At 37.4% G+C, this 25,638-nt stretch overlaps 1 protein-coding gene across 1 annotated transcript in view; it reads right to left on the bottom strand.

Moving 5' to 3' along the window:
- LOC129746918 (clavesin-2-like) overlaps window positions 1–25,638 on the bottom strand; it is a 77,845-nt gene that overhangs the window by 12,335 nt on the left and 39,872 nt on the right. Inside the window, exon 3 of the mRNA XM_055740851.1 lies at window positions 14,875–15,765. Coding sequence (XP_055596826.1) covers window positions 15,217–15,765 — 549 coding nt within the window. The 3' untranslated portion in view covers window positions 14,875–15,216. The remainder of the gene's footprint in view (window positions 1–14,874; window positions 15,766–25,638) is intronic.

Here is a 25,638-nt window from a genome sequence, read left to right as displayed (position 1 = left end):
AAAAAATACCGAGGTCGTGTTGCTCTTAAGAAGCCGTTTATATCTGCTAAAAATAAGAAAAAGCGGCTGGAATACGTTCAAAAGTATGTCCTGGAACCGGAAGAGTTCTGGCAGAACGTCACATTCACTGACGAAAGATAATTTAATATTTTTGGGTCTGACGTACATGTAAGAGTATGGCGTAATCCAAATACTAAATTGGATCCGAATAATTAGCGACCGATAGTTAAGCACGGTAGTGGCCATGCAATGGTGTGGGGTGGGGAAACTTGACATTCATTCACGGAAAAATAAATAGATTTATCAGTCATATAACGCGTCTACAGAAATATAAATATGATTGTTTGGTTCTGACCCGAAAATACGATCAAACCAACCATCAGCTTATACAATTAGTCTCCAGGGAGTTAGTCCTCTTAAAGTTCTGAAGGACATACTGAACCGACGATCATGGCCATTTTACTATTCTATGCGTAATTCGAAGACAAGTAAATAAATAAATTTTGGACAAGCTTTTACCGTCATTCTTCAGGTCAACAATCAGTTTCCGGATGTCTATGGGTATTTTTTTTTGTTAGGAGCAGACATTTTCCTGTTAATTTAATCCTCAAATTGTTAAAATCTACTGATTTATGCTAGATAAAGTTCATTTTACCGTATTTATCGCTCAGACCACTGGAAATTGTCTTTGCTGAGATTCAACTCACGTTTCTGCGTTTAACAGACTGACACATAACTGTTTTTTGACTAATATTTGACAAAGGCCTCAGTGTACGGACAAATTTTTGACGTCGTTTTTGGGACTTTCTAAACAAAATGAATTGGATTATTTTTAAGGTTTAATTTATAAACATTTCTAATACTGATCTACAAAAAGGACTAGTTTCTGCAGCGAATGATGTCATTATAGTATTTTTATTGACTGAAAAAGTGCACTTTTTGATTGTTTGGATGTCAAGGTACGTGCTGTACGGACAATTTTTTGATACAGTGTATATATATTTTTTTTATATTTTGTCGGTTATTTAGACAGTAATTTTAGTCAATTTAATTAATGTTGTAAGCATTGGAATCTTAAAGTGATAAACTTGCTGCTTGAAATGCTTAACTGATGTTTTTTTTTCAAGACCATCCTAGTGTAAACTATCAAACATTAACATAAACAACCGACCAGAATGACCTAAGTTGTTAAATGGTCGTTAAATAAAATAAACAAACAAAAATTAACATAAACAATGTGTGCTTTGGAGTGAGTTGTGAATAATTTTATAAGCCAATTCTCAAATGCTCTTCAACTTCCCCATGCTCCATGGTATCCTAAACAAAATTCAAAAAGTCGATTTTCGGAAAAGAAACAGTAGATTTTAACTTTTTTCATCTTTGTTTCGAACACATTGTTTTTTCTTACCTAAAACGTTTCAGATTTAAAAAACTGGTTTTCAAGGTTTTTTTTAAATTTCATTGTACCTTCTTAGAATGAAATTGTAGCACTTTGACTTGTTCAGCAAAGTTATGTATTTTGTTAACATAAAAAATTTGATAGAAGAAACCAACGCTCTAAAATGCTTAAAAAAAGTTAGCATTTTTATCTTGCTGTCGGTAGACCCCTCGACTCTATATTTTATTTCAAAGTATGTGCCTTGTAATATTAGCAATGTTGTCGAAGACATCAAAAGTCTATCTTTTCATCCCTGGACGCTATTAATTTAGTTCCGCTAGATTGATGTTCTGTACCAGTGTGCAATGAGAGCTTTTTTCCCCTTTCTCCTCTGAAAGAAGGAGAAATCTTGAATAAAAAAAAACCTCTCTTGTAAAAAATGGTTTCTATCGCTTGAAAATTTTTAAAAACTTTGCGACTAGACCTCCCCCATTTCCGGCTCTGTACTGAATAGAGTGGCTCTTTTAAAATAATAGAAACATTTTTCGAAACACACTCGAATACTTTTCTTTTCAATTTTGGTTCCAATTGTTGGATAAGTTCTCAAGTAATACAAAAATTTGTGCGGAACTCTTTTTTTTTTTTTGAAGGTGAAAAGGGTTTTTTTTAATAACAATAGAATCATTTCTAGTACCTTCTCTGCATCCGATAGACCAAGGTGCTGATTTTCACGTACAACTTGAAAGCATCAAAAGTTAGACAAGTTCACTATAAAAAAAATTGAAAATACTAACTTTTTTATTTCAATAGATAGAACTTTACTTTATACTAGAAAGTTGTAGAACACGTGAACATATAAAACTTGTTGAATACTTACATCAAAACTCTATCTCTTTTCAGAGCAGAGTTATAAAGGTTTCATTTTGCAAGTTGTTTAAAAGTTAGTTTTTTAAACCTAACTATAGTTAGATTAGGATTTACATGAATAAGATGTTCTGAACATTTGTTGGGGCATTTAAATCACACGTTTTGCACAAAATTCCAACATTCTACGACGTATCCTATCCAACTTAATGCAACTTTCAATTTTATTTTAACTCAACTTCACGAGCGCTTATTGCAAAAACGTGCTAGAGAATTTTTAAAACTAATAAACCACATTGAAGCTTAAACTAAGTGCAACAAATTGGTGTTGTTGTCATTTGTCTCGCTTGTATTTGAACACAATAAGCATATATTTGATGTGTTTTACGTGTTTTCATGCAAAAATTATTTTCAGCTGCGCTTCTGCCTTCGATTTGTGTAGCATCTCCGTAGCCTGGAAATCAGTTTTTCCATTTTTTTGTATGGACACACGTAAAACACATCAAATATATGCTTATTGTGATCAAATATAAGCGCGTGGAGACTAATGACAACAACATCAATTTGTTGCACTTAGTTCAAAACTTCAATGTGGTTTATTAGTTTTAAAAATTCACTAGCACGTTTTTGCAATAAGCGCTCGTGAAGTTGAGTAAAAATTAAACTCAAAGTTGCAATAAGTTGGCTAGGAAATGTCGCAGAATGTTGAAATTTTGTGCAAAACGTGTGATTTGAATGCCCCAACAAATGTTCAGGACATCTTATTCATGTAAATCCTCATCTAACTATAGTTAGGTTTAAAAATCAAATTTTTAATAACTTTCAAAGTAAAACCTTTATAACTCTGCTATGAAAAGAGATAAAGTTTTGATGTATTCAACAAAGTTTCATATTTTCACGTATTTTACAACTTTCTAGTATAAAGTAAAGCTCTATCTATTGAAATAAAGAAGTTAGAATTTTCAATTATTTTATAGTGGACTTTGACTAACTTTTGATGCTTTCAAGTTATGAAGCATGTTAGAAAAAGTACATGTTCTGAAGACACTTAAGAGATAAGATAAAAGACAGAGATGCTACGAAAAAAGTTCCACTTTCAGCCTTTTTGGACCACTGTGCAGTGGAAAAACAGATGGGTCTCAAAACATCGTAGAAACTTGGTCGTAGCCTTATACCATCATATGTGAAATTTGGATTCATTTGCATAATCGGTTATCGAATAAAGCATTAAATTGTATGGAAGACCTCCTCCGCCCCCTTGTATCTCCCCAATCGAAGAGGGTGGAGTCCCAAATAATCATAAAAACATTTATCGTACCCAAATAACCACCCATGTCAAATTTGGTTCCATTTGATTGATAAGTTCTCGCATTTTGCAAAAAAATGTACGGGAGGCCAGTCTCTATTTTCTATCTCCACACTGGAAGGAGGGAGGATTCTCAAACCATCTTTGAAATATTCTTCCTTCCCATACACTCTCACATGCCAAATTTGGTTCCGTTTGATTGATAAGTTCTCGAATTGTGCGAAAATTTGTATGGGAGCCCCTCTTCACGCTTCCTATTTCATCTTTGAAATGAGAGAGGGTACCAAATCATTTTGGGAACATTTTTTTTGATCCAAATACACTCCCATACTAAATTTGGTTCCATTTGCATGATCGGTTCTCGAGTTATGCAAACATTTGTTTTTCGTTTGGGAAGCCCCTTCCCCCCTTCCTGTGTGAGGGAGGATAGGAACCTTCCTCGTACTCTAATACCCCCACCTGCCAAATTTTACAAAAATCGATTCAGTAGTTTCCGATTCTATTTATAGGGAACAGATAGACAGACAGACAGAAATTCATTTCTATAGATTCCCTAATGCTTTTTAACTTCTCCATGCTTCATAATATCCTAAATGAATTGAAAAGTTGATTTTCAGCCAATTTTTCTTTTTCAAATAACAACAGATTTCAAAGTTATGTAGCACGTTTGATTTCCTTAATTTCTATAATCACAAAATTCAAACTTTGAGTGAGTGTCATGGTCGATCGAGATGATTTTTTTTTAATTTTAAATGTATATTGTCGGTGAAATCGGTGAATTCGGCATTTCGCTGCCACCCTAACTCACGATGTTTGATGCATTTTTGAGTGTTTATTGTAGCATCGTGTGGGATTCTTTTCAAGTTTCGGCACAAAAGAGCAATGTAATGTAATGTAATCTTCGGATGGAATATTAGTCATAATTAAGGCTTTAAGAAAAACCGTATTCAAAAGAAATTGGCCAAAGGGAACCAAAGTAATTGATGAAAAACTGGTTTTTTATGTTTCTCCTGAACAAAATGTCTCAAAATCCCATTAAAACTTCAGGCTCGTTGAGCGACCCTCTCCCGTGATCCGATCTGGCAAAAATTTGGCTTGAGATCTTGTACTGGGTCTAGGATCAACTTTAGTATGCAGCGCATAACATTTCACAGGTTTTAAATTTCCCGTACAAATTTGGGACAGTCTTAGGCACATTTTGTCTTTTACTAGACTAAGGATATCAACTAGACTGAGGAATCCAGATAATCTTTTCTCATAACTCTTTTTTACCTTTTTATCGATTTAAGGTAAATGTGAATAGTCAATCAAGCTAAGCTAACTCTTACTAACTTTTTGATAGCTTTTTATCTCTTATATAAGCGTTTCTTTCTACAACCTTTAAAGTAAAGAAGTAGAAATCGATAAACATCTTGAAAAAAAATTAAACTAGTTTTAACCCTCAATAAACCTTAAGTTTTTTAATTCAGCGTAAAATTCTGTCCGTCATTGTCATCATATAGTGAGCGGTTTGGAATGTCCGGAAACTTCCGGATGTTATTTACTTCCCGTGAGAAGTAACATCCGGAAGTTTTCTTCGATCGGAAGTGTCAAAACTTTCCAACGCTCTGTAATTGCAATGCAATGTGCCGGAACAGAAACATCCGGGTACAAATTTGTTTAACCATCCTTTCATTTCCTGAAAATAAACAACTTTCCAATAAAAAGGATAAATTTGAGTTCGACTGCCGAACTTAGTATTGAGTGTGCCTATCAGAACTTAGTTTTGCGATTGCCCAGTCGAACTCAAAGTTGAGGGAGGAGCTGGCACCCCTGGCTCAAGCTGAAAGTGTTTTTTTTAGTATCAGATTTTATTAAGCCGATTTTCAGGTGTTAAATATGTGCTTTTGATAAATAATTTCATTTGGAGCGTGGCTGAAGTGTTTGTGCTACTGACGGTTATGGAGGTATATGTTAAATTGTCGCAAATAACAGGTAATTTAAGAATTCTTATTTTTCGATTTTGCAATGGTTGTGTGATGACGCGTCAGTGCATGGTGGTTCTAAAAAAATCCGCTAGTGACATACAGATGTCACTAGTAGAGCTTAGAAAAGGTTCGCGTACCTTGTGCTACCGACATCTGGTGAGTAATTTTGTTTTTAAGCTAGCGCTATCTAGGGAATGATTTTTTAAAATGTCTGTAAGATGTGTGATTATTATTATTATTATTAATTTAATTTAGGACATTTTACCAACTTTTGGCATTCGTGTCCGAAAAAGAATTATACAAACTAGTTCTTAAGTCTATTAAATTTTGTTCCACAAATCAACACTTTTTATGAATCGTAGAAGGGCTTTTTCTCTATCTGGTAAGATGTGTGATAAAAATGATATAACTATTTGTTTTTCAAGGTAAAGAGATTGAAACATATTTGTCATAAAACGCAAACAAAATTCAAAAATCCTCAATCATCATCAAGTTAACATAATTCAGCGCGCGCGCGCGCGCGCGTGTGTGTGTGTGTGTGTGTGTGTGTGTGTGTGTGTGTGTGTGTGTGTGTGTGTGTGTGTGTGTGTGTGTGTGTGTGTGTGTGTGTGTGTGTGTGTGTGTGTGTGTGTGTGTGTGTGTTAGCGTGGTGAAAATTGACGTGATTAGGTTCGGTCGGTCGTCGGTGTTAATAAATAAAGTGTATTAATGCTGCTGGAGCAAGAGGGCAAAAATGGTGATTTCCTCCTACGTTCAGTTGCTTGGGAAAAGTGTACATCAGGAAAGCGAGGCGCGATCCGATGCGTATTTTCTTTCCTTTCTTTTCCTCTTTCCCTCCCCGTTTGCATAATGCGTTAGATCGTTCTTGCTCTTCTCGTTTTAAACGCGTGAAAAACTTCGGTGAGTTTCATCGGCGCCAAGTGCGTTATACGTGTATGACATTGCCACGTTAGGACGTTTTTGCTCTTCTAGTTTTGAGCGCGCGGTAATCTTCGGTGAGTTGCTCCGGTGCCATACGTGTATGACAATGCCACGTTAGGACGTTTTGCTCTTCTCATTTTAAGCGCGCGATAAAATTGTGCATTGTACGTGTATGACAATGCCACGTTAGGACCATTTGCTCTTCTCATTTTAAGCGCGCGATATAATTGTGCATTGTACGTGTATGACAATGCCACGTTAGGACGTTTTGCTCTCCTCGTCATAAAGGTGCGGTAAAATTCGGTGAGTTGCACCGGTGCTAAGTACATTGTATGTGTATGACAATGCCACGTTAGGATGTATTTGCTCTAAATAAAAACGCGGTGAACTCGATAGTGTGCGACGCGACGAACATTAAATATTTAACTTTGCTTTGATCACATCCCTTCCCAAAGGGAATCCAGATCTAATTTACCTTCCCCACTAACAAACCACCCTTCCTGTGACAACCGTGGAGATTTAGAGGTGTATTCGGTCTCTAGTAGCAACGGAAGTCGAACTAACAATCCTTCCCTTTCCCCGATGAACCGTAAGGACGTGGCCGGCGCCGTTATTGACCATATAAGATAAGGAACCTTCGAAACGTGTACACAGAAAATGGTAAGCTAATCCCAAGCTCCATTTATTTGGATCTATGTACAATTTTGATGGTTCTTGTCAATCACGGAGAAGCAACTACTGAAATGTACGGTTTATCTAAGCTCAAGCTCAAGCTCAAGCTCAATAAACCTTAAGTTTTTTAAGTTGTTGAGATATCTACATTCCAAAGCACTGTATATTAATAATTTAATAGATCCGTAAACACTAACAAAAAAAACAACGAATTCATTGGCATTCTTGACCTTTTCAGTTGAAATTTCATTCAGCCTTTGATTTACCAGAAATTGTTTCACATAGTTTCACGTAGAGCTTTTCTGCACGTATCCAGGCCGGACTAATCCATGCTATTTTATCCAAAAACTTAGCAAAATCCGGGTATTTCATTTCAAAATTATCGACCAAAATCCGGCCAATATCAGGGCAAATTTGGTCAAAACCTAAGAAATACTTATAAAAAAAGAAAAAAAAAACTTTAAAAAAGGTACCTTCAAAATTTATCAGCAGATTTTAAATCGTATTTTGGGCTTTCAAAAAACCTTCTATGATTATTTTTATTAAACTTGTTCACAAAATTTAGTTTTGGGAGCATAAGCATAAGAGCATAAATAAAAGAAAAATTACAACACAATATGTTGCATGTTGACCTGTATGTGTAGTGTTGATTTTTGAAAGATTTGTTCCACTGCAATTTCCAATTTCCAAATTTTTAGGAAAGGTTCTTTCAGCAAGTTCGAACGACAATTAGATTACGTCGATCGGCTTACGTCAAGTAGCAATGATCTCAAACTTCACTAAACGCGACACAAAGGTTGCCCGAGTTGCTTCCAATCTCATTCATCCGTCAGCAAGGTCAAGTTTAAGCCGCCACCATCATGGTTTTAATGACAATAGCATGAGGAAATTGAATTGTCACGCCGCTGTTTAGGCACGCAACGCAATGAGTGTTTGGAAATAGCTTTTGACAAGCTTTTCGGTTCGATTAGAATTTCGGTAGGTTTTCATCACAGTCAGATAGGTACCTACCTAAATAGATGATGAAATAGAGCTTGAGGAAATGTCGCATTTTTACATCACCCTTTCGATACCACGAGACGAAAGTCGCCACCAGTGGAAATTATTGGTTTATTACACAAATTAGGTGTGACGTTTTTTTTTCGTTTTGGTAGAAAAGTTGTTGCCTACCGACAGTAGGTAGCTAGTAGGAAGGGAATCGACAATGATCTAATGTTGGGTGGATTGGAGACAGGATGTAGTGTAATTGGTGTTGCGTGATTTTTGGGGAATTTTATATCAACCAAACCACGTGCCGCGCCACACGCAGTCGTCCCGCAGTCTCGGTGGAGCAATAAAACTTCGACTTGAATGAGGAGCCATGTCAACGGAAGTGTTGTTGTTGGCGGCTTTCCGAGTACAAATATCGAAAAAATAGAGGCGGCAAATGTCGACCATACATACAATTTAGTTATTCTAAGTTTTTTTTTTCGATTGTATTGCCTTAGAATATGTGCACCATGAAAAAATAGAAATTTTTTATCACACCAACTTTAAGAATTTCAAAAAGATAACTTCTTAAATCAAAATCTGAACTTATTTTCTTGTTTAAAAACAATGTCATTTTGCTGATTTCTCAAGTGCATTTTTGGGTCTTAATCCTACATATGCTGGATCTGGTTAAACCCGAAAGTAATTGGTTCTTTACGCTTCAAAGCTTCTTAACTTTTTTTTCACCGTGTACCCATCCAAGAAGGGTGGAATTGTTTGCGTGTCACATGGCGATTATCATAGCAATTGCTACCAACGAACCGGTTACTGCTGGAATAAACCAAAAGGACTGGTGTCTCGAGGAAACACCATCGCTAAACAATGGCTACGCAACGTGCCAAAAATTTACAACAGAGACAGAGAGCAAAGGCACTGCATTCTAAACTTAACATGGCACTTGGTTAGATGGAAGGTTTTAGAGAGATAGTTTGCCGAATCACGCAAGGTTTTTTAATGAATGCCGGTCAAGTTATTTGAGGTAAGGAATAAAAGGTTCGAACAATTGTTTTTTTTTCATTTATGTCTCATTTGTCGTTTAATTCATATTTGTCAAGTTTGTACTTTTAAACATTTCCGGTTTTCTTATGTTTTATTTTGTAGATGACTCTTCTCATTTTTGCCCGTTTTTTTAAATAATTGTTTGTTTTGTCATTTCAAAAATTTTAATTTTTTGTCACGGTGTCACGTTTTGGCATGTTTGATAGTTTTGACATTTAAGTTATTTTTATCATTTTATTATATTTTTCTATTTTTAACTTTCAATATATTTACCATTTTTGTCGTTTTAGTCATTCCTTTTTTTTATTATGGAAGTGGAGCGATCAGGATCGGGATACAGGAAGCTAGCTTGGCTGGAACACCACTTTATAACATGCCAGGTATAAAGTGGTGTTCCAGCCAAGCTAGCTTCCTGTATCCCGATCCTGATCGCTCCACTTTTTCGGCTTCCTCGAACATTATTCTAGACTCTATGAGTACAGCAACCTTACGTCAGATCAACAGTGTTGTAAACGAGAACGGCCGGATGCTTGATCTTTGCTTTGCCAATGACGGATTCCGTTTACCAACTATCGAATCAGCACCGGCACCGCTAGTTAAAGTAGGCCCACATCACCCGGCTTTACTGGTTACAATTAATATCTCTAGATTGTGTAACCCCGCTGATAAACTCACACCCTTCTACTTGGACTATAAAAACGCCGATTTCGATATCATTTCTCGCGTACTGGCCACTATAGACTGGGAATCCGAACTCGAACTAGCTAACCCTAATGCTGCAGCCGAAACTTTCTCGCACATCCTCAACTACGTAATCGACCGTCATGTGCCGAAACGCACCGCCAATGCTAATCCTCGGACTCCATGGGCTACAGCAGCTTTACGACAACTGAAAGCGACAAAAAGGCGTGCCCTTCGAAATTTCAACAAGCACAAATCGCCGCATACCAAGGAAGAATATCGCAAACTCAACTCCGCCTATAAAAAAGCCTGCCAACGTAGCTATCAAAACCATCTTCGTCGAATTCAGCAAAATCTCAAGACTAGCCCAAAATCCTTCTGGAATCACGTTAAAAATCAGCGGAATGAACCTGGAACACCGTCCTGCATGTTCTTAGATGGCATCATAGCGAACTCTGACTCCGGAATCTGCGATCTCTTTGCCAATAAATTCTCGAGCATCTTTGATACATCTTCAATAACCGACGACCAACTGAATCGCGCCATCAGGAGTGTTTCACCACTGGGCTTTTCTTTAAACGGTATAACAGTCGAGGACACAATCATCTCTAAAGCAGCCACTAAGCTCAAAAACTCCTTCTCTACGGGCCCGGATGGGATACCAGCTACCTTCCTGAAGCGTTTTATGCCTTCTTTGCTTACTCCTATCAGGCTTATCTTCCAAGCTTCGCTCGACCAGGCCACCTTCCCCTCACTGTGGAAAGAAGCTTACATGTTCCCGGTTCATAAAAAGGGAGATAGGAAAGATGTTAATAATTACCGAGGAATTTCAGCTCTGTGTGCTATTGCCAAACTTTTCGAATTGGTGGTTTTAGATCCCATTTTCATGTTCTGCAAGCACAACCTCTCCAACGACCAGCATGGATTTATGCCTCAACGCTCAACTACAACTAACTTACTAACCTTTACCTCGTATGTGCATGAAAGTTTTGCAAAGAAATCCCAAACTGATGCCATCTATACCGATCTGTCTGCCGCATTCGACAAGGTGAACCATGATATTGCCATCGGAAAGCTCGCGCGTTTAGGATTTTGTGGATCTCTCATTGGCTGGTTCCGCAGTTACCTTACGGGACGTAAATTGACAGTTCGTACGGGTAACTGTTTTTCCAGGCAGTTCTCAGCTTCATCAGGCGTGCCTCAGGGAAGTCACTTAGGGCCGTTAGTATTCCTAATTTACTTCAATGACGTGCTGCAACTCCTCGACGGACCAAAATTGGCGTACGCCGACGACTTGAAACTGTACTACTCTATCAATGGCTCCGAGGATGTGAACTTCCTGCAGAACCAGTTTAACCTCTTTGCCTCCTGGTGTGATGCCAATCGCCTACCTTTAAACCGTGATAAATGTGTAGTAATATCATTTTCCCGCAAACGACGCCCGCTCTCAGCCGTTTATTTCCTTGGAAACGATGCAATCTCTCGAGCTCAACACGTGAAAGATCTTGGTGTGATCCTCGACGCGCGGCTGGATTTTAAGAATCACACCAACTATATCGTTGACAAAGCCTCCAGAAGCCTGGGTCTTCTTTTCCGCATGACAAACCACGACCTCGTGGTTTGAGGAATCGGGATCTTCAGCTCTTCGTTCCTGTTAGACTAAACAATTACGGGGCCAACTCTGCAATAATTGGCGTCATCAAGACTTTTAACCGCTTCTCAGAACATTTTGATTTTGACGTTTCGAAGGTTTTATTCCGAAGAAGAATTCTTAGTGTTCTAAGTTCAGTGTAGATTTGTATTCGTTGTTAGTTTTTAATTTTAAAATATCATTTGGATCAATATTTGATCTGTTGATTTAATAATAAATAAATAAATAAATAAATTATGTTTTTTTTTTTGTAACTTTAATATTTGTCATTTTAGTAATTTTTCATCATTATTTGTAAATTTTGTTATTATTTTCATATTTTTAATGTTTTGACCCGTTTTGAATTTTTTTTCAATTTGGTCATTTTTAGATTTGAATTATTTTTTGTCAATTTATTTGAATATATTTCTTGTTCTCGTGAGTTTAGATTATTTTTTCTGTCTTTTTTCTATACTTTTCATTTTTGACAAATACATTGTTTCTGTTTTTTTTAAGTTTTAAAATTTTGGACATTTTTTCATGTTTTGTTTTGTTTTTATGTTTGTTTGTAAATTTTCTTATTCCTATTATTTTTCTCTTTTTTTAATGTTGCTATCAAATAATAAAAATTATTTTTTGCTTTTTTTATCAGTTGTTTTTCTATTTTTATCATTTTTATTGTTTTTGTCATTGGAGTCATTTTAAATATTTTTGACAGTTTTTTCATTTGTCTTCAATTTATCTTGATTGAAGAGAATCACGCAAGGATTTTGAAGAATGCATATTCTATAATTTCTGTGCATTTAGTCATTTATTTATTTTGTGCTATTTTTAAATTTGTATCTTTTTAATCATCTTTTTAATTATTTGTCATTTTGGTCAATTTTAAAATTTTCCCCGTTTTCATTTCATTCTTGTCAGTTTGGTAATTTTAAGTTCATTTTGTTTTTTATTTGGAATTCTAGTCATTTTTGTACAAGTACGTTCGAAAAAACTTCCGGAGGTCAGTGTTCCACTAGACATCCCTCACTCTTTGAACATATTTTCGAACAATTAATCACAAAATAACTATTAAAACAACTTTTGGGACGAAATGGAAAATCCTCGAAAAATTTGCGGAGCTTGAAAATTTTACGTCAATTGAAGCCGCCGACTACTTTGATTTCAACTCGATTTTAGTTCAAAAGTTCTTCACTTATTGATAGAAATTCATATCTGAATAATACATTTTAAATTAGTTAACTCATTTCATAGATTCTGGTTCCGTATAGGATCAATATCGAAATTGTATTTGTGTTTTCAAATTTCGGATTATGTATCCAGTTTAGGATTCTTGATTTTCGGTTTCAATCGTCATAAAAATTGAAATAAAAAGCGTTTGAATTAGGTTTCACATTTCCTCCACAATTTGATTCATGATGTTCGAAACTAATATGGGTTTTCACATTCAGTTGATATTTTTGGAATATGAAAAAAAAATTCTGAAATCATATATAAATTTCAAACATAACAAAAAATGCGATATAGATTCCTCATTCAAATATTTTAATTTTTATTAAGATTTGCCAGTTGGGTAAGAAAAACATAATTGAAATAAAGATCAATTATTGAAACTTAAAACATCCGAATCAAAATTGTAGATTTATTACTGAGGGCTCTGAAATCGATTTCAATACTTGGCTCATATTTCTTTATTCAGAAACCGTTTTTATGTACATTTCAGAAAACGTATCGAAATTCCGAAACAGATTGAAGAAACTTGGAATCCCACATATGCATGTTATTTTTGTTAATTTAATAAATTTTGTTATTCTGTTATTATGATTTTTTTTCTATTTCTATTATATTATTTATATTTTCCAACTCAGTCATTTTTAAGCATTTAGCAAAATTGTTATCTTTGCCATTTTTGTTATTATCAAATCTTTTTAAATTTTCGATATTTTTGTAATTGTTTTTTTTTTCAATGTTTTCAATAGTTTAAATTTTTACTTTTAAATCTTGCCGGTTTTTCATTCAATTATATTTCTGTTTTTGTAATTTTTATTATGTGTGTAATGTTTTGTTTCAAATTTTCCATTTATTTTGCCAATTCCGTTATTTTTTTCAATTTGTATCATTGTTGCCATTTTGATCTTTTCAATCCTAATGTCTTTTTCATAATTTTCGATGTTATCATCTTTTCTGACATTTTTCCTTATTTATTATTTTTTCAATCATTTGTGTAATTTTTTTCATTTCTTGTCATTTAAAAAAAAATGCATTTTTGTTTGTCATTATTCTATGTATTTGAGATTTTTTTTTCATTTTGGTTTTTGCTATTTATTTGATTTTCTTTTTTTTTTTTTTGTCATTTGTCATTTTTATCATTTTTGTCATTTTGTTTCATTTTTCAGAGTCAGAGTCTTTCAATTGTTTTTGTCATGTTTGTCATTTTTTTGTCATTTATATATTTTTAATCTTGTTGTTTTGTTTTATTTTTTTCATTTTGTTTTTTGGTCATTTATGTTACTTTTGTCGGTTTTTTATTATGAAAATTTATTTATCCGTAAATTTATCTGTAAACTTAAACGTTCGTTCGCACTGCATGTTTCCGCTTGTCGGGCGAACCACGCATGGCCTACTATTGTGTGGTGGTAGCTTAAATTCTATCTGTATCTACCATTGCAAAGCAGTATGCCCGTGTGGAACAAAAAGATGAAATGTGATGAAAAGTTTTTCAAATTGAAAACTACCCTTTCGCTCATTTTCAACATCTTTCACCTTATTCTAATCTTCTTATCCGTCTACACTTTTTCAATTCTCTAATATTCTTTCTCAAACAATATAAAATATCACCGATATAGCCGATTAAATAGTTTTCATTTTTTTTTTAAATTAAGGCTTTTATCGTCGTTTTTGATTTTGTCATTTATTTATTATTTTTTACATTTTTAGATTTTTTTTAAATTTTTTTATATGCCTTTTTTGTCATTTTTATATATTTTTTGATATTTATCATTTTGTTGATTTTTGTTTTTCTTTATTTTTGAATTTTTTTAGTAATTTATTTCATTTTCAATGGTTGTTCACAGTTTTATCGTTTTCATAAACTTATATCAATGTTCACCATTTTGGTTTTTCTGTTGTTTGTGTCATTTTTGCAGTTATTTTGTAAATGCATTATTTTTCAATTTGATCCAATGAGTAAATGATATTCAATTTCGAATTTTATTTTATCAGATATTTAAATAGTGATGTTATAGCTATAATTTTAATAAACAACTGCTCCGGAAATGTGTTGTAATGCCATTATCAACGATTCTTAACATAACGAGAGTGTAAATTATCATTCTAACATTGAACCAACAAGAACGACTTATAAATCGGTCCACCAAGTAGATATAATTAATGATTTTCTACCGGTCTAATCTAATGGATAACATACCTTAATAATTGAAACCGCAGCCGCCATCCGTGGAAGCCATAACGGCAAGAACACTTCTGAACATGTGGATCAATTAGATATCCGCACTTGAAACGTTCCTCGATTGTGGAAAAACGACCAGGCCATCGGACCAGTTTTGCATCTGACAAGTGACCGTGATATATTTTTCACGATTGAATGAGTAGATTCGTTGCTGCTGCTGTTGGGTGATGTGATGTGGTGTGGAATGAAACTTGAGATCAGGAATCTTCAGCAGGAAATCGAATCGATCTTCGCTTGGTGGACGTGGAGAAGGTGATGCCTTTCCGGATCCATCAAGATCGTCGTCGTCGGAGCTGTTTGTCACGTGTCGCTCCCAACCCCCAGCAGAGTATTGGCGGCCGGATCGTTAGCCTTGGTCGTCAGGATCCCGATTTTAACCGTCGTCGCAGCTTTGGTACTTTTGATCAGGAAATCCGAATCCAGCACACCTGCGCTTTTATTGTTCCCGACCATGATCTTCGGGCTATCGTTGCTAATGACTACTGGATGATGGCCGTTGGCGGTCGTATTTTTAATGCTAACCGTGGCCAGTGGCGGAGGCGATTTGGTGTAGTACTGAGGTTGACTTAGAACGTAAGATGGCGCTGGTTTGGCGGTGCTAATTTGGCTCGACTCCAGCAGATCGTGGTACCAGTTGAGGGGATTGAAGGTTGGACCTTCGCCGCCGAGTTCCGTTGGCAGAATGTCCCGGGCGATGCACTCGTGCAGGGTGGACAGATTGCCACCGTGCAGTTTTATCCGCTCCCGTGTTTTCTCCTTCAGGAACGGCCGGATCACGGCCAGGGCGGCTTCTACGTACCATGGCTGCCCAATGAAATGGATCGCCTTGAAGCGCACCGGAAAACAGTCCTGGAGAAAACGAAAAGAATGAAAGTATAAGTAATTTAAAATTTCTTTAGGAGTAAACGTGATGAAGGAATTGCACTTTTTTTTGCAGGAAAACAGAGTTTGGAAATCCTAAAAAAATCCAATGCAACATTCGATTTTAATTTGTGTGAGTAGCAATATTATGAGAACATCCCTATACGAAACATAAGTATCATTCACAGATAATCTGGCAGCACTGCAGCGTCGGCCCGTTACGCCCGTTAAACGAATGACAACTGCGGGGAACCTATCTGTCACTTCACGCGATTACTCCTTCCTTTTTTGCTGTGCGACCGTCGAGAAGGTAAGTCCACATCGGGCGAGTCTCCGCGTGAACGAGAACCTAGTCTCACAAAATGGCGACCGTTGACAGGTTTTTCGGCAATGCTTGGAAGCATTGCATGAAAAAAGGGAGACTCGCCCGCTGGGGACTTGAAGTGATTTAATTTAGTTTTAGTTTTCTCCTATTCGAAGTGGTTAGTGTTGTGCCCCGGTGTCCATCTGAAAAAAAAACCAGTTTGAGTTTGTGTTGTGTGCTGCGGAGGAAAAGTGGAAAGGCGTCCTATTTGTTCTTCATCGTCGGGAAAAAGGTATGTTGAGAAATTTAATCTACTTAACCTATTTCCGGAGACAGTAATTTTAATTTTTTTTGCGACGGATCCGACGGAGATCATTTTATTTTTTTTTGTTTTAAAGAAGTTGCTTGAAGTGAGAGTTCATTTCTGCATGGGCGGTTGAGATGGAACATCCAACCTGTTTACCATTATATTCTTTTTTTCGGAGGATGAACGAAATTCCGAATCCAATAGCGTCTTCATTCGGCAGGTTGTGACGGAACATCCAACCTAGCTTGTTCATATTATTTGAGGTGTTTAAGAATATTTTCCGATTCTTCTGGCGGTTGAGACGGAACATCCAACCAGTTTGCTTTTATATTTTCCCGGTGGGGATGAAAAATTTTCCCTGTGGGGATGAACAATTTTCCCGGTGGGGATGGAAAATTTTCCCGGTGGGGATGAACAATTTTCCCGGTGGGGATGAACAATTTTCCCGGTGGGGATGGACAAGTTTCCCGTATTCAATTTTGGTTTCGGTCGGGTTTGTCGGAATTCTTCATATCCTGGTAGGATGGAAATGATTTTTAATTTTTCTGGTGGTTGAGATGGAACATCCAACCTGTTTGCCATTATATTTTTTTTCGGAGGATGTACGAAATTCCGAATCCAATAGCGTCTTCATTCGGGAGGTTGTGACGGAACATCCAACCTAGCTTGTTCGCATTATTTAAGGTATTTAAGAATATTTTCCGATTCTTCTGGCGGTTGAGACGGAACATCCAACCAGTTTGCTTTCATATTTCCCGGTGGGGATGAACAATTTTCCCGGTGGGGATGAACAATTTTCCCGGTGGGGATGAACAATTTTCCCGGTGGGGATGAACAATTTTCCCGGTGGGGATGGACAAGTTTCCCGTATTCAATTTTGGTTTCGGTCGGGTTTTTCGGAATTCTTCATATCCTGGTAGGATGGAAATGATTTTTAATTTTTCTGGTGATTGAGATGGAACATCCAACCTGTTTGCCATTATATTTTTTTCGGAGGATGTACGAAATTCCGAATCCAATAGCGTCTTCATTCGGGAGGTTGTGACGGAACATCCAACCTAGCTTGTTCGCATTATTTAAGGTATTTAAGAATATTTTCCGATTCTTCTGGCGGTTGAGACGGAACATCCAACCAGTTTGCTTTCATATTTCCCGGTGGGGATGAACATTTTCCCCGGTGGGGATGAAAAATTTTCCCGGTGGGGATGGACAAGTTTTCCCGTATTCAATTTTGATTTCGGTCGGGTTTTTCGGAATTCTTGATATCCTGGTGGGATTGAAATGATTTTTTGATTTTTCTGGCGGTTGAGATGGAACATCCAACCTGTTTGACATTATACTTTTTTTTCGGAGGATGAACGAAATTCGGAATTCAATTGTGACTCTTTCGGGAGGTTGTGACGGAACATCCAATCTAGCTTGTTCACATTATTTGAGGTGATTAAGAATTTGAGGTGATTAAGAATATTTTTCGATTCTTCGGATGGTTGTGATGGAACATCCAACCTGTTTGACATGATTTTTTTTCTCCGAAAGTATTGAGATGAGTCCGGAACGGTTGAGATCAGTTTGCCTTATATTTTCCCGGTGGGGAGGCACAATTTTTCCCGATGGGGAGGAACAACTTTCCCGCTGGGGACTGACAATTTCCCGGTTTTCAATTAAATTTTTCATTCAAGTTCAGCTTAGGTTACATTGAAATGATTTTTGATTTTCCTGGCGGTTGGGATAGAACATCCAACATGTTGCTGCTAAATATAAACTGCTGAGATTGAACATCCAGCCCGACTATCTTCAGTTCTGAAAGTTGTCTGGGTAGAATTAAAGTAAAGTTAAAAAAAAGGGGAATTTTATTTCCAGTGGTTGCGACGGAACATCCAACCCGTCCCAAAGAAATTTTTAACCAGTTGAAATGACCATCCGGCCCGCTTAATCACCAGTTAAGAAAATTGGGAACTTTGACCTAGTTAAATTATGTTTCGTTTGGATAATATTACAGAACTCCAGCCTGATTCAGTCAGGTATGCTGAGAATGACTGTAGTTTGTTTTAAAAGTTGTAACGGAACGCCTAGGCTATAAACTGAGGTCAAAAGCAAAGCACAACTTAGAAAAGCCTTCAAATGTGTATCTGGGAACGAGCAAGCCGAACATTTTTTATCAATAAAAAAAAATGGTCAATTTGAGTTATTTAAGTCTAGTAGAATTGCTAAACGCTTAAAGAAACAAGTTTATAACTTTTCTTCCTTCGGAAAGGATACACATGAGCTCGAAGACATTTTAATTATTTCTTGCGTTTGAACTGGTTTTGTTTCAGTATTGCAATATGAGTGAGGGAAGATACGTGCGTCCTCATACCGAGGAAGAGGACGAGGCAACGGATGTTTTGTCCTCATCTACCTCTTCCGAAGCGTTGGGAATAGAGAGTGATGTGGAGATACATACCCCTTCGGATACCGATGAGATGCGCGCTAGATTGGCTATTCTAGAGAAAGCTGTTGTCGACATAGCAAAAGGGTTGTTGGAGCGAGAACAATCGGAGAAGGAGGTCAAACCGTCTATCAAACCTGAGGAACCAAGATGTAAGGAGGAAATTAACTCAAAGGGTTTAGAAACGGCTGATAACGCAGCGGGACGCAGCTCCAGAGGAATACGTTGGGATCACTTGCGGCCATTCCCCCAGAATCTACCAACGACTCGTTTTTGGGAGGAATGGAGCAAATTTAAAATCAACTTCGAGCTGTCAGCGGACCTCAACGGAGTTACGGGCGCGAATCGAGCACAACTACTTTTGCTCTCAATGGGGGATCAGCTACAAGGAATCTTATCATCAGCTGAAATAAAAGCGGATTACGGAAGCATGAGTTGCTACCCCGATTTTGTGGGCGACATAGAACAGTACCTGAGATCTCTAGTCGATGTAACTGCCGAACAGGACGCGTTCGCTGGTTTACGTCAGGGCTCCGACGAGTCGGCAGTGGCCTTCCATGCTCGGTTGAGAGCAAAGGGAACCCTTTGTGGTTTTGGAGGTGACGAAAAAGCCATAATAGGGCAACTGCTAAGGGGCATGTCAAATCAGGCAGTTGCTAACCAAGCTAGATTTTACAACCACGATGCCAAAACAACGGTACAAGCTGCTACTAGGGCGAAGGCTTTTGCGGTAAATAACCCAACTTCGCCGGAAGCCATTTCAGCCGTATCCTCATCCCCAAGACCGACACGATTCCCACTGTCAAATGGCAACGTGCTCAGAAATCGATTCCCAAATAATTTTCGCGCTCGATCAGGAAGAAGAGGTGCTAGAAACTTCTCCGGGGGCAGGCGATTCGGCAATTCCCCATATGGTAGGCCATTTGAGGATCAGCGCAGGAACCAGCCTGAAGAATCGGAAAACAATCAAGCTGGTCGGAGAAAGCGGTGCGCTCGCTGCAATGACACCGATTGTTACAGAGGGGGAATGTGCCCAGCGATCTCAAGAAAGTGCTTTAACTGTGGCGTGAAAGGACACTACACGGAAACTTGCCAACAGTGGAAAAGAATTAATCGAATGGATGCAACTACAAGCGAGGTATCAGAGGAAAAGGATCAGATGATAAGAAATGTGCCAGTAGACGACGCGATTGTCAATTGTCGTGTTGGATCATCTGAACCAATTTCGTTTTTAGTCGATTCTGGAGCGGATGTAAACGTCATTGGGGGTAGCGATTGGAAATGTTTGGAATCAGAATATAATGTAGGATCAGCTGTTTTAAAAATAATCCACCAATTAGATTTTCCCGAGTTGAGAGCTTACGCAACCAAGTGTCCTATGAAAATAAAAACTGCGTTTGAGGCTGTAATAGAAGTAATTGGAGCTGAGAAACCGGTCATCAAGGCAACATTTCTAGTCATACCGGAAGGCAATCGATCCTTGTTGGGGAGAGATACATCAAGTAAGATGAAACTTCTCAAAGTTGGTCTTTCCGTAAATGTCTGCTCATCAAAAAGCAATACTACTGTTTTCCCGAAAATGCCAGGGGTGAAAGTCAAATTCACTATTGACGAAAGCGTCCTTCCAGTTAAAAATGCATATTTCAATGTCCCGGCTGCCTTTCGGGAGGCTGCAAGGCAAAGGTTGTCCGAAATGGAGGCTCGGGGGATTATAGAGAGGGTATTAACGGCCCCGACATGGATTAGTGGCATGTCGGCAATTCCAAAAGGAAAGGAGGATTTCCGATTGGTAGTGAATATGAGAGCGCCAAACAAGGCCATCAAACGAGAGTATTTTCGACTGCCTCTTATAAACGAAATGAGAACGAAACTTCACGGTGCCCAGTACTTTGCCAAACTTGATTTGACAAGTGCTTACTACCATCTCGAGTTAGCCAAAGAATCTAGGGACCTGACAACCTTCCTTTCCGAAAACGGAATGTACCGTTTTACCCGATTGATGTTCGGGGTAAACTGCGCCCCAGAGATATTTCAAAGAGAAATGTCTCGCATTTTCGAAGGATTAGAAGGGATTATAATTTATATAGACGATATCCTCGTGTTTGCGGATACGATCAAAGATTTGAGACTTAAAGTAGCTCAAGTTCTAGGCATACTGAAGGCTAATAACTTGACGGTCAACCAGGAGAAATGCGAATTTGATAAGCAACGCATAACATTCTTAGGGCATCTATTAGATAAACATGGGTTTCACATAGATGAATCGAAAATCAACCATGTTCGCAAATTCAGAGAACCCAAATCAGCATCCGAACTACGCAGTTTTTTAGGACTAGCTTCCTTTGTAAGTGCCTACATTAAGAATTTCGCGGATATTACAAGCCCTCTCTGGTCGGTGGCAAACGAAAAGAATTGGAGTTGGGGCCCTGTACATAGTAAGGCTTTCGAACAGATAAAAAAGAATATCGTTGACTCCACAGTAGCCTTAGGCTACTTTTGTGAAGTAGACAAGACCATACTATATACCGATGCGTCCCCTATCGCACTGGGAGCGGTCTTGGTCCAGGAATCCGCTGAAGGAGAGAGGAGAATTATAAGTTTTGGATCGAAAGCATTAACCCCAACAGAAAAGAGATATGCTCAGCATCAGCGGGACGCCCTAGCAGCAGTATGGGCAGTTGAACATTTTTCTTATTTCCTATTAGGACGTCATTTCACATTAAAGACAGATGCAAAGGGGGTGAGCTTTATTTTGAATCGATCGAGAGAGGACTCGAAAAGGGCGTTAACCCGAGCCGACGGATGGGCATTAAGATTAAGTCCTTACAGCTATGAGGTTGAATTCGTGAAAGGTAGAGAAAACATTGCTGACCCTTCGTCGAGGTTGTACGTAGGAACTGATGAACCATTTAGCGAGGAATCGAACCCCTGGGAGTTGGCCGTGCTTGAAACAAGTAACCCGCAATTTTTGACGAACGACGAAATTTCCAAAGAAACTTCCCGTGATGAAACATTGGCTGGCGTCCTAGAAGCACTGAAATCAGACATTTGGTCAACACGACTACGAAGGTTTGATCTGGTGAAGGCCGAACTTTACGAGAAAAATGGACTCTTATACAAAGGAGGCTGCGTTGTAATTCCTAAATGCCTCCAAGAAAAAACGCTGAATATCGCTCACAGTGGACACCCATCCGCTGCCAAACTAAAATCAATTCTCAGAGAACGAGTATGGTGGCCGGGTATTCCGTCGGATGCCGAGAACTGGGTAAATGGATGCAAAGTATGCGCCGCCAATGGTAGGCCTGAGAAACCAACGCCGATGAAACGTATTCCTGCACCCAAAAACGTTTGGGAAACTATTGGAATAGACTTTAATGGCCCCTACGCTCACTTTGGAGGTATTTACATTCTAGTAGTGGTTGACTACAGATCTAGATTTCTCATAGCAAAAGTAGTAAAATCTACAAACTTCGACCAGACTAAGAAAGTACTTGACGACATATTCGGTAGAGACGGATTTCCAGATTGTATTAAGAGTGACAATGGGCCACCGTTCAACGGTACGGAATATAAGTTGTATTGTAGAGAAAGAGGGATACAAACTGTGTATTCAACACCTCTTTTTCCACAGCAGAATGGTATGGTCGAGAACTATATGAAACTTATAAACAAAGCTATGTCTGCTGCTATCGTGTCAAAGACAAATTTCCACCACGAGCTGCGAGCGGCTGTGGAATCTCACAATGCAGCCAAACACCGCGTTACCAAATTATCCCCAGAAGAGGTAATGCTACGCAGAAAAGTTAAACGAGGTCTACCTTTAATGAACAGAGGAGTAATTCACGTTGATGATCAACTGTTAGACAAAGTGGATTATGAATCAAAATTGAAGGCCAAACAGCGAGAAGATATTCGCCGTGGGGCAAGGCAGTGTAGCATAAAACCGGGTGATCACGTGATTGTTGAACGACTTAAGAAAACTAAGGGAGACACAAGATTCTCTCTTAAAAGATTTACCGTTTTAAGTGAGGAGAACGGCAAACTTCGCCTGACAGACGAAACAGGAAACATAATGGATCGTCATGTTTCACAGACAAAGAAAGTCCACAACTGGAGAGACGAGGAAAGTGAGCCATCTAACAGTGAATGTCTGGAGGAGTCAGTCGCCGAGCCACTGCAGAGGCCCGTAAGAGACAGAAAGAAACCTTCGCACTTGCGAGATTATGTGGACACAATCGAGAGGAAAGATTTGCAAATGTGATTGTGCTGTGAATAACATTCAGATTCAGCCATTGTTTTGTTTCATTAAACGCTATATTAAATACAATTTTTTTTCTTCTTTTTCTTCGGAGAGGGAGGAGGATGTGAGTAGCAATATTATGAGAACATCCCTATACGAAACATAAGTATCATTCACAGATAATCTGGCAGCACTGCAGCGTCGGCCCGTTACGCCCGTTAAACGAATGACAACTGCGGGGAACCTATCTGTCACTTCACGCGATTACTCCTTCCTTTTTTGCTGTGCGACCGTCGAGAAGGTAAGTCCACATCGGGCGAGTCTCCGCGTGAACGAGAACCTAGTCTCACAATTTGTATTGCATCAAATAAATAGAGATGCAAATATGAAGTTACGGATAACATGATTGAATAACCATGGCAGACTATCAAAAATTAAATATCTATACTTGATGGGACATTTACCTCCACAAAATTCTGTTACCACTCTAAAGATAGAGGGAACTTGCCCTTGATGCGACTGATATAACTGATGTAATTTAGATCATATTCTTGTATGATTTTAAATCGGTTCTTATAAATAAACAGATAACCAAAAACTATGGGACTTTTAGCGATGTGTACACAAAAGATATTCACATTTAAGAATCACTTGTGTAGAGATTTTATTGAAACGAATTTACAAGGTCCAAACGTTCAAAAATTCCAGCAAGAATTCAAAACCGATTCAGATTCTAAACATTTGCTTCCAATCGTTTGAGCTCAAAACAACTCTGAACTCCACATGCTAAAATAAACCTTGACTCAATGTCTCCCCCTCACAAATACAACCTCATTGATTTCCACTAGACAGAAATATGAGATGAAGGTATCTGGGAAGTACTCGATAAGTCACCTCGTACGTCGTCATGGATCAGTATCCCAGTGGCAGTATCCTTTATGACGGAGCCACATAGCCACACGATTCTATGGTTCTGAATACCCCCTCTTTGCTCCTGCAGCTCTACCGTAAGAGTGTATGTCAAAACGCTGACAATTAGTTCAAGATTTGAACTTAGACTTGAGTCAGGATGTTTATTCTCTAATGATCTGAAAACATACAGTAACATTTGATTCGGTTTTTCAATCTAAGTTTACGGCTATCAATGTCGTGTGATGTATTTGAACTTTCATGAGTGGGAAGGAAGACTAAAGGCACTTGTGATTTATTATTGTGTAGGTAATTTGTCTTACTAGTAGGAATAATCTCAATCTGGTTTACCAAAATTTACAAATTACAAAATTAATTAACTTTCATCTTGATTTCGGATGCCTCTGGTTTATATTTATTGTTGGTATGTTTGCCTCTAAGGTTACTTATTTACATATTTTATTTTCTAATGGAAAATTCATTTTTTCTGAGTTACAAACCATAAGATTGATAGTTTTGATCGTGTTTTAAATGTTGCATTAAATTCAAAATTCGTGATTTCTTGATAGTTATCAAAGGACGGAATTTTACTGTGAAAAAAATAGTTACGAAAATACTATAAGAGATAGACAAATGATGTCTTCTGCAAAAATGCTCATTAACCATGCGCTTTAAGAATCTTAAATCAAATATCAGAGCGTGTCATTTTGACATGATTAACATATAAAAACTTTTTTTCAGTGAACCGATAGAGCCAAATCGTTTTCCACAAAGTTTTAGCCAACGATTTTTGAGGTACCATTATCATGTAATAATTCGTAAGCGAGTTATGGTTTTTTGAATGTTGAAATGTTGGGATGTGTCAAAAATAATAGTATTCTGGCTCTAATTTTTGTGAGTGAAATCATACAAGAAATAAATTATCTGAGCACTTGGTTGAAATCCAAATGCTCACATTTTTTTCTCAAAGAGCAAACTTGTATCTGGAAGCGTTCGTAAGTTATTAGGAATTTTTTTCAGCAAAATCTTGTACTTTTTAAACTGTCATATCTCGGATGGGTATAAATTTAAAAAATATTTTATGACTATTACTATGAAATTATGGAAAATAGGTTTTTTTTAACTGGAAAAAAAAATTCAAAATTCGTCAATTTTTACACTTAAAGACCCTTCAAAGAGAACATCCCTGTTTTCATACAAAAGTCGTTTTATTATTGCCTGAGACCATTGCAATGCTTGAAAAGATATTTTATCACATTTGGTCAAAATTTTGAAAATATATTTTCATTTACTTCTTAATTTGACTAAAGGCGAGAAAAATAAGCTGAAGCGTTAATTTAAGCATGGCGATGGACTCATTTAATAAAAAAATGATGAAAAATCGACTTTTTACTGAGAAATGTGGATGTTCTCTTTGAATTGTTTTTTTTTTTGTAAATTCTTTATTTGAAATGGCTCATACCTTTAGGATTTAAGGAGCCAATCTCGTTTTGTTTGATTACAATGGTGTGCTTATATTTACATAGTTCACTTTTTGAAGAAAAATGAAAATAAAAAGAATTACAGATGAAGATCAATAGAAGTGTTCTTAAATGTGTGAATTTGTGTTGAAAATTAACAAATTTATTTTTCTCGTGTTTAACCTTCCTTTGCGGTTAGAGTCTATATGACGC

This window comes from Uranotaenia lowii, chromosome 2 (assembly GCF_029784155.1).
Source record: "Uranotaenia lowii strain MFRU-FL chromosome 2, ASM2978415v1, whole genome shotgun sequence".
In the NCBI taxonomy this organism is placed as follows: domain Eukaryota; kingdom Metazoa; phylum Arthropoda; class Insecta; order Diptera; family Culicidae; genus Uranotaenia; species Uranotaenia lowii.
The sequence above is the reverse complement of the archived record's forward strand: the minus strand, read 5'-3'. Positions and strand labels throughout refer to the sequence as shown.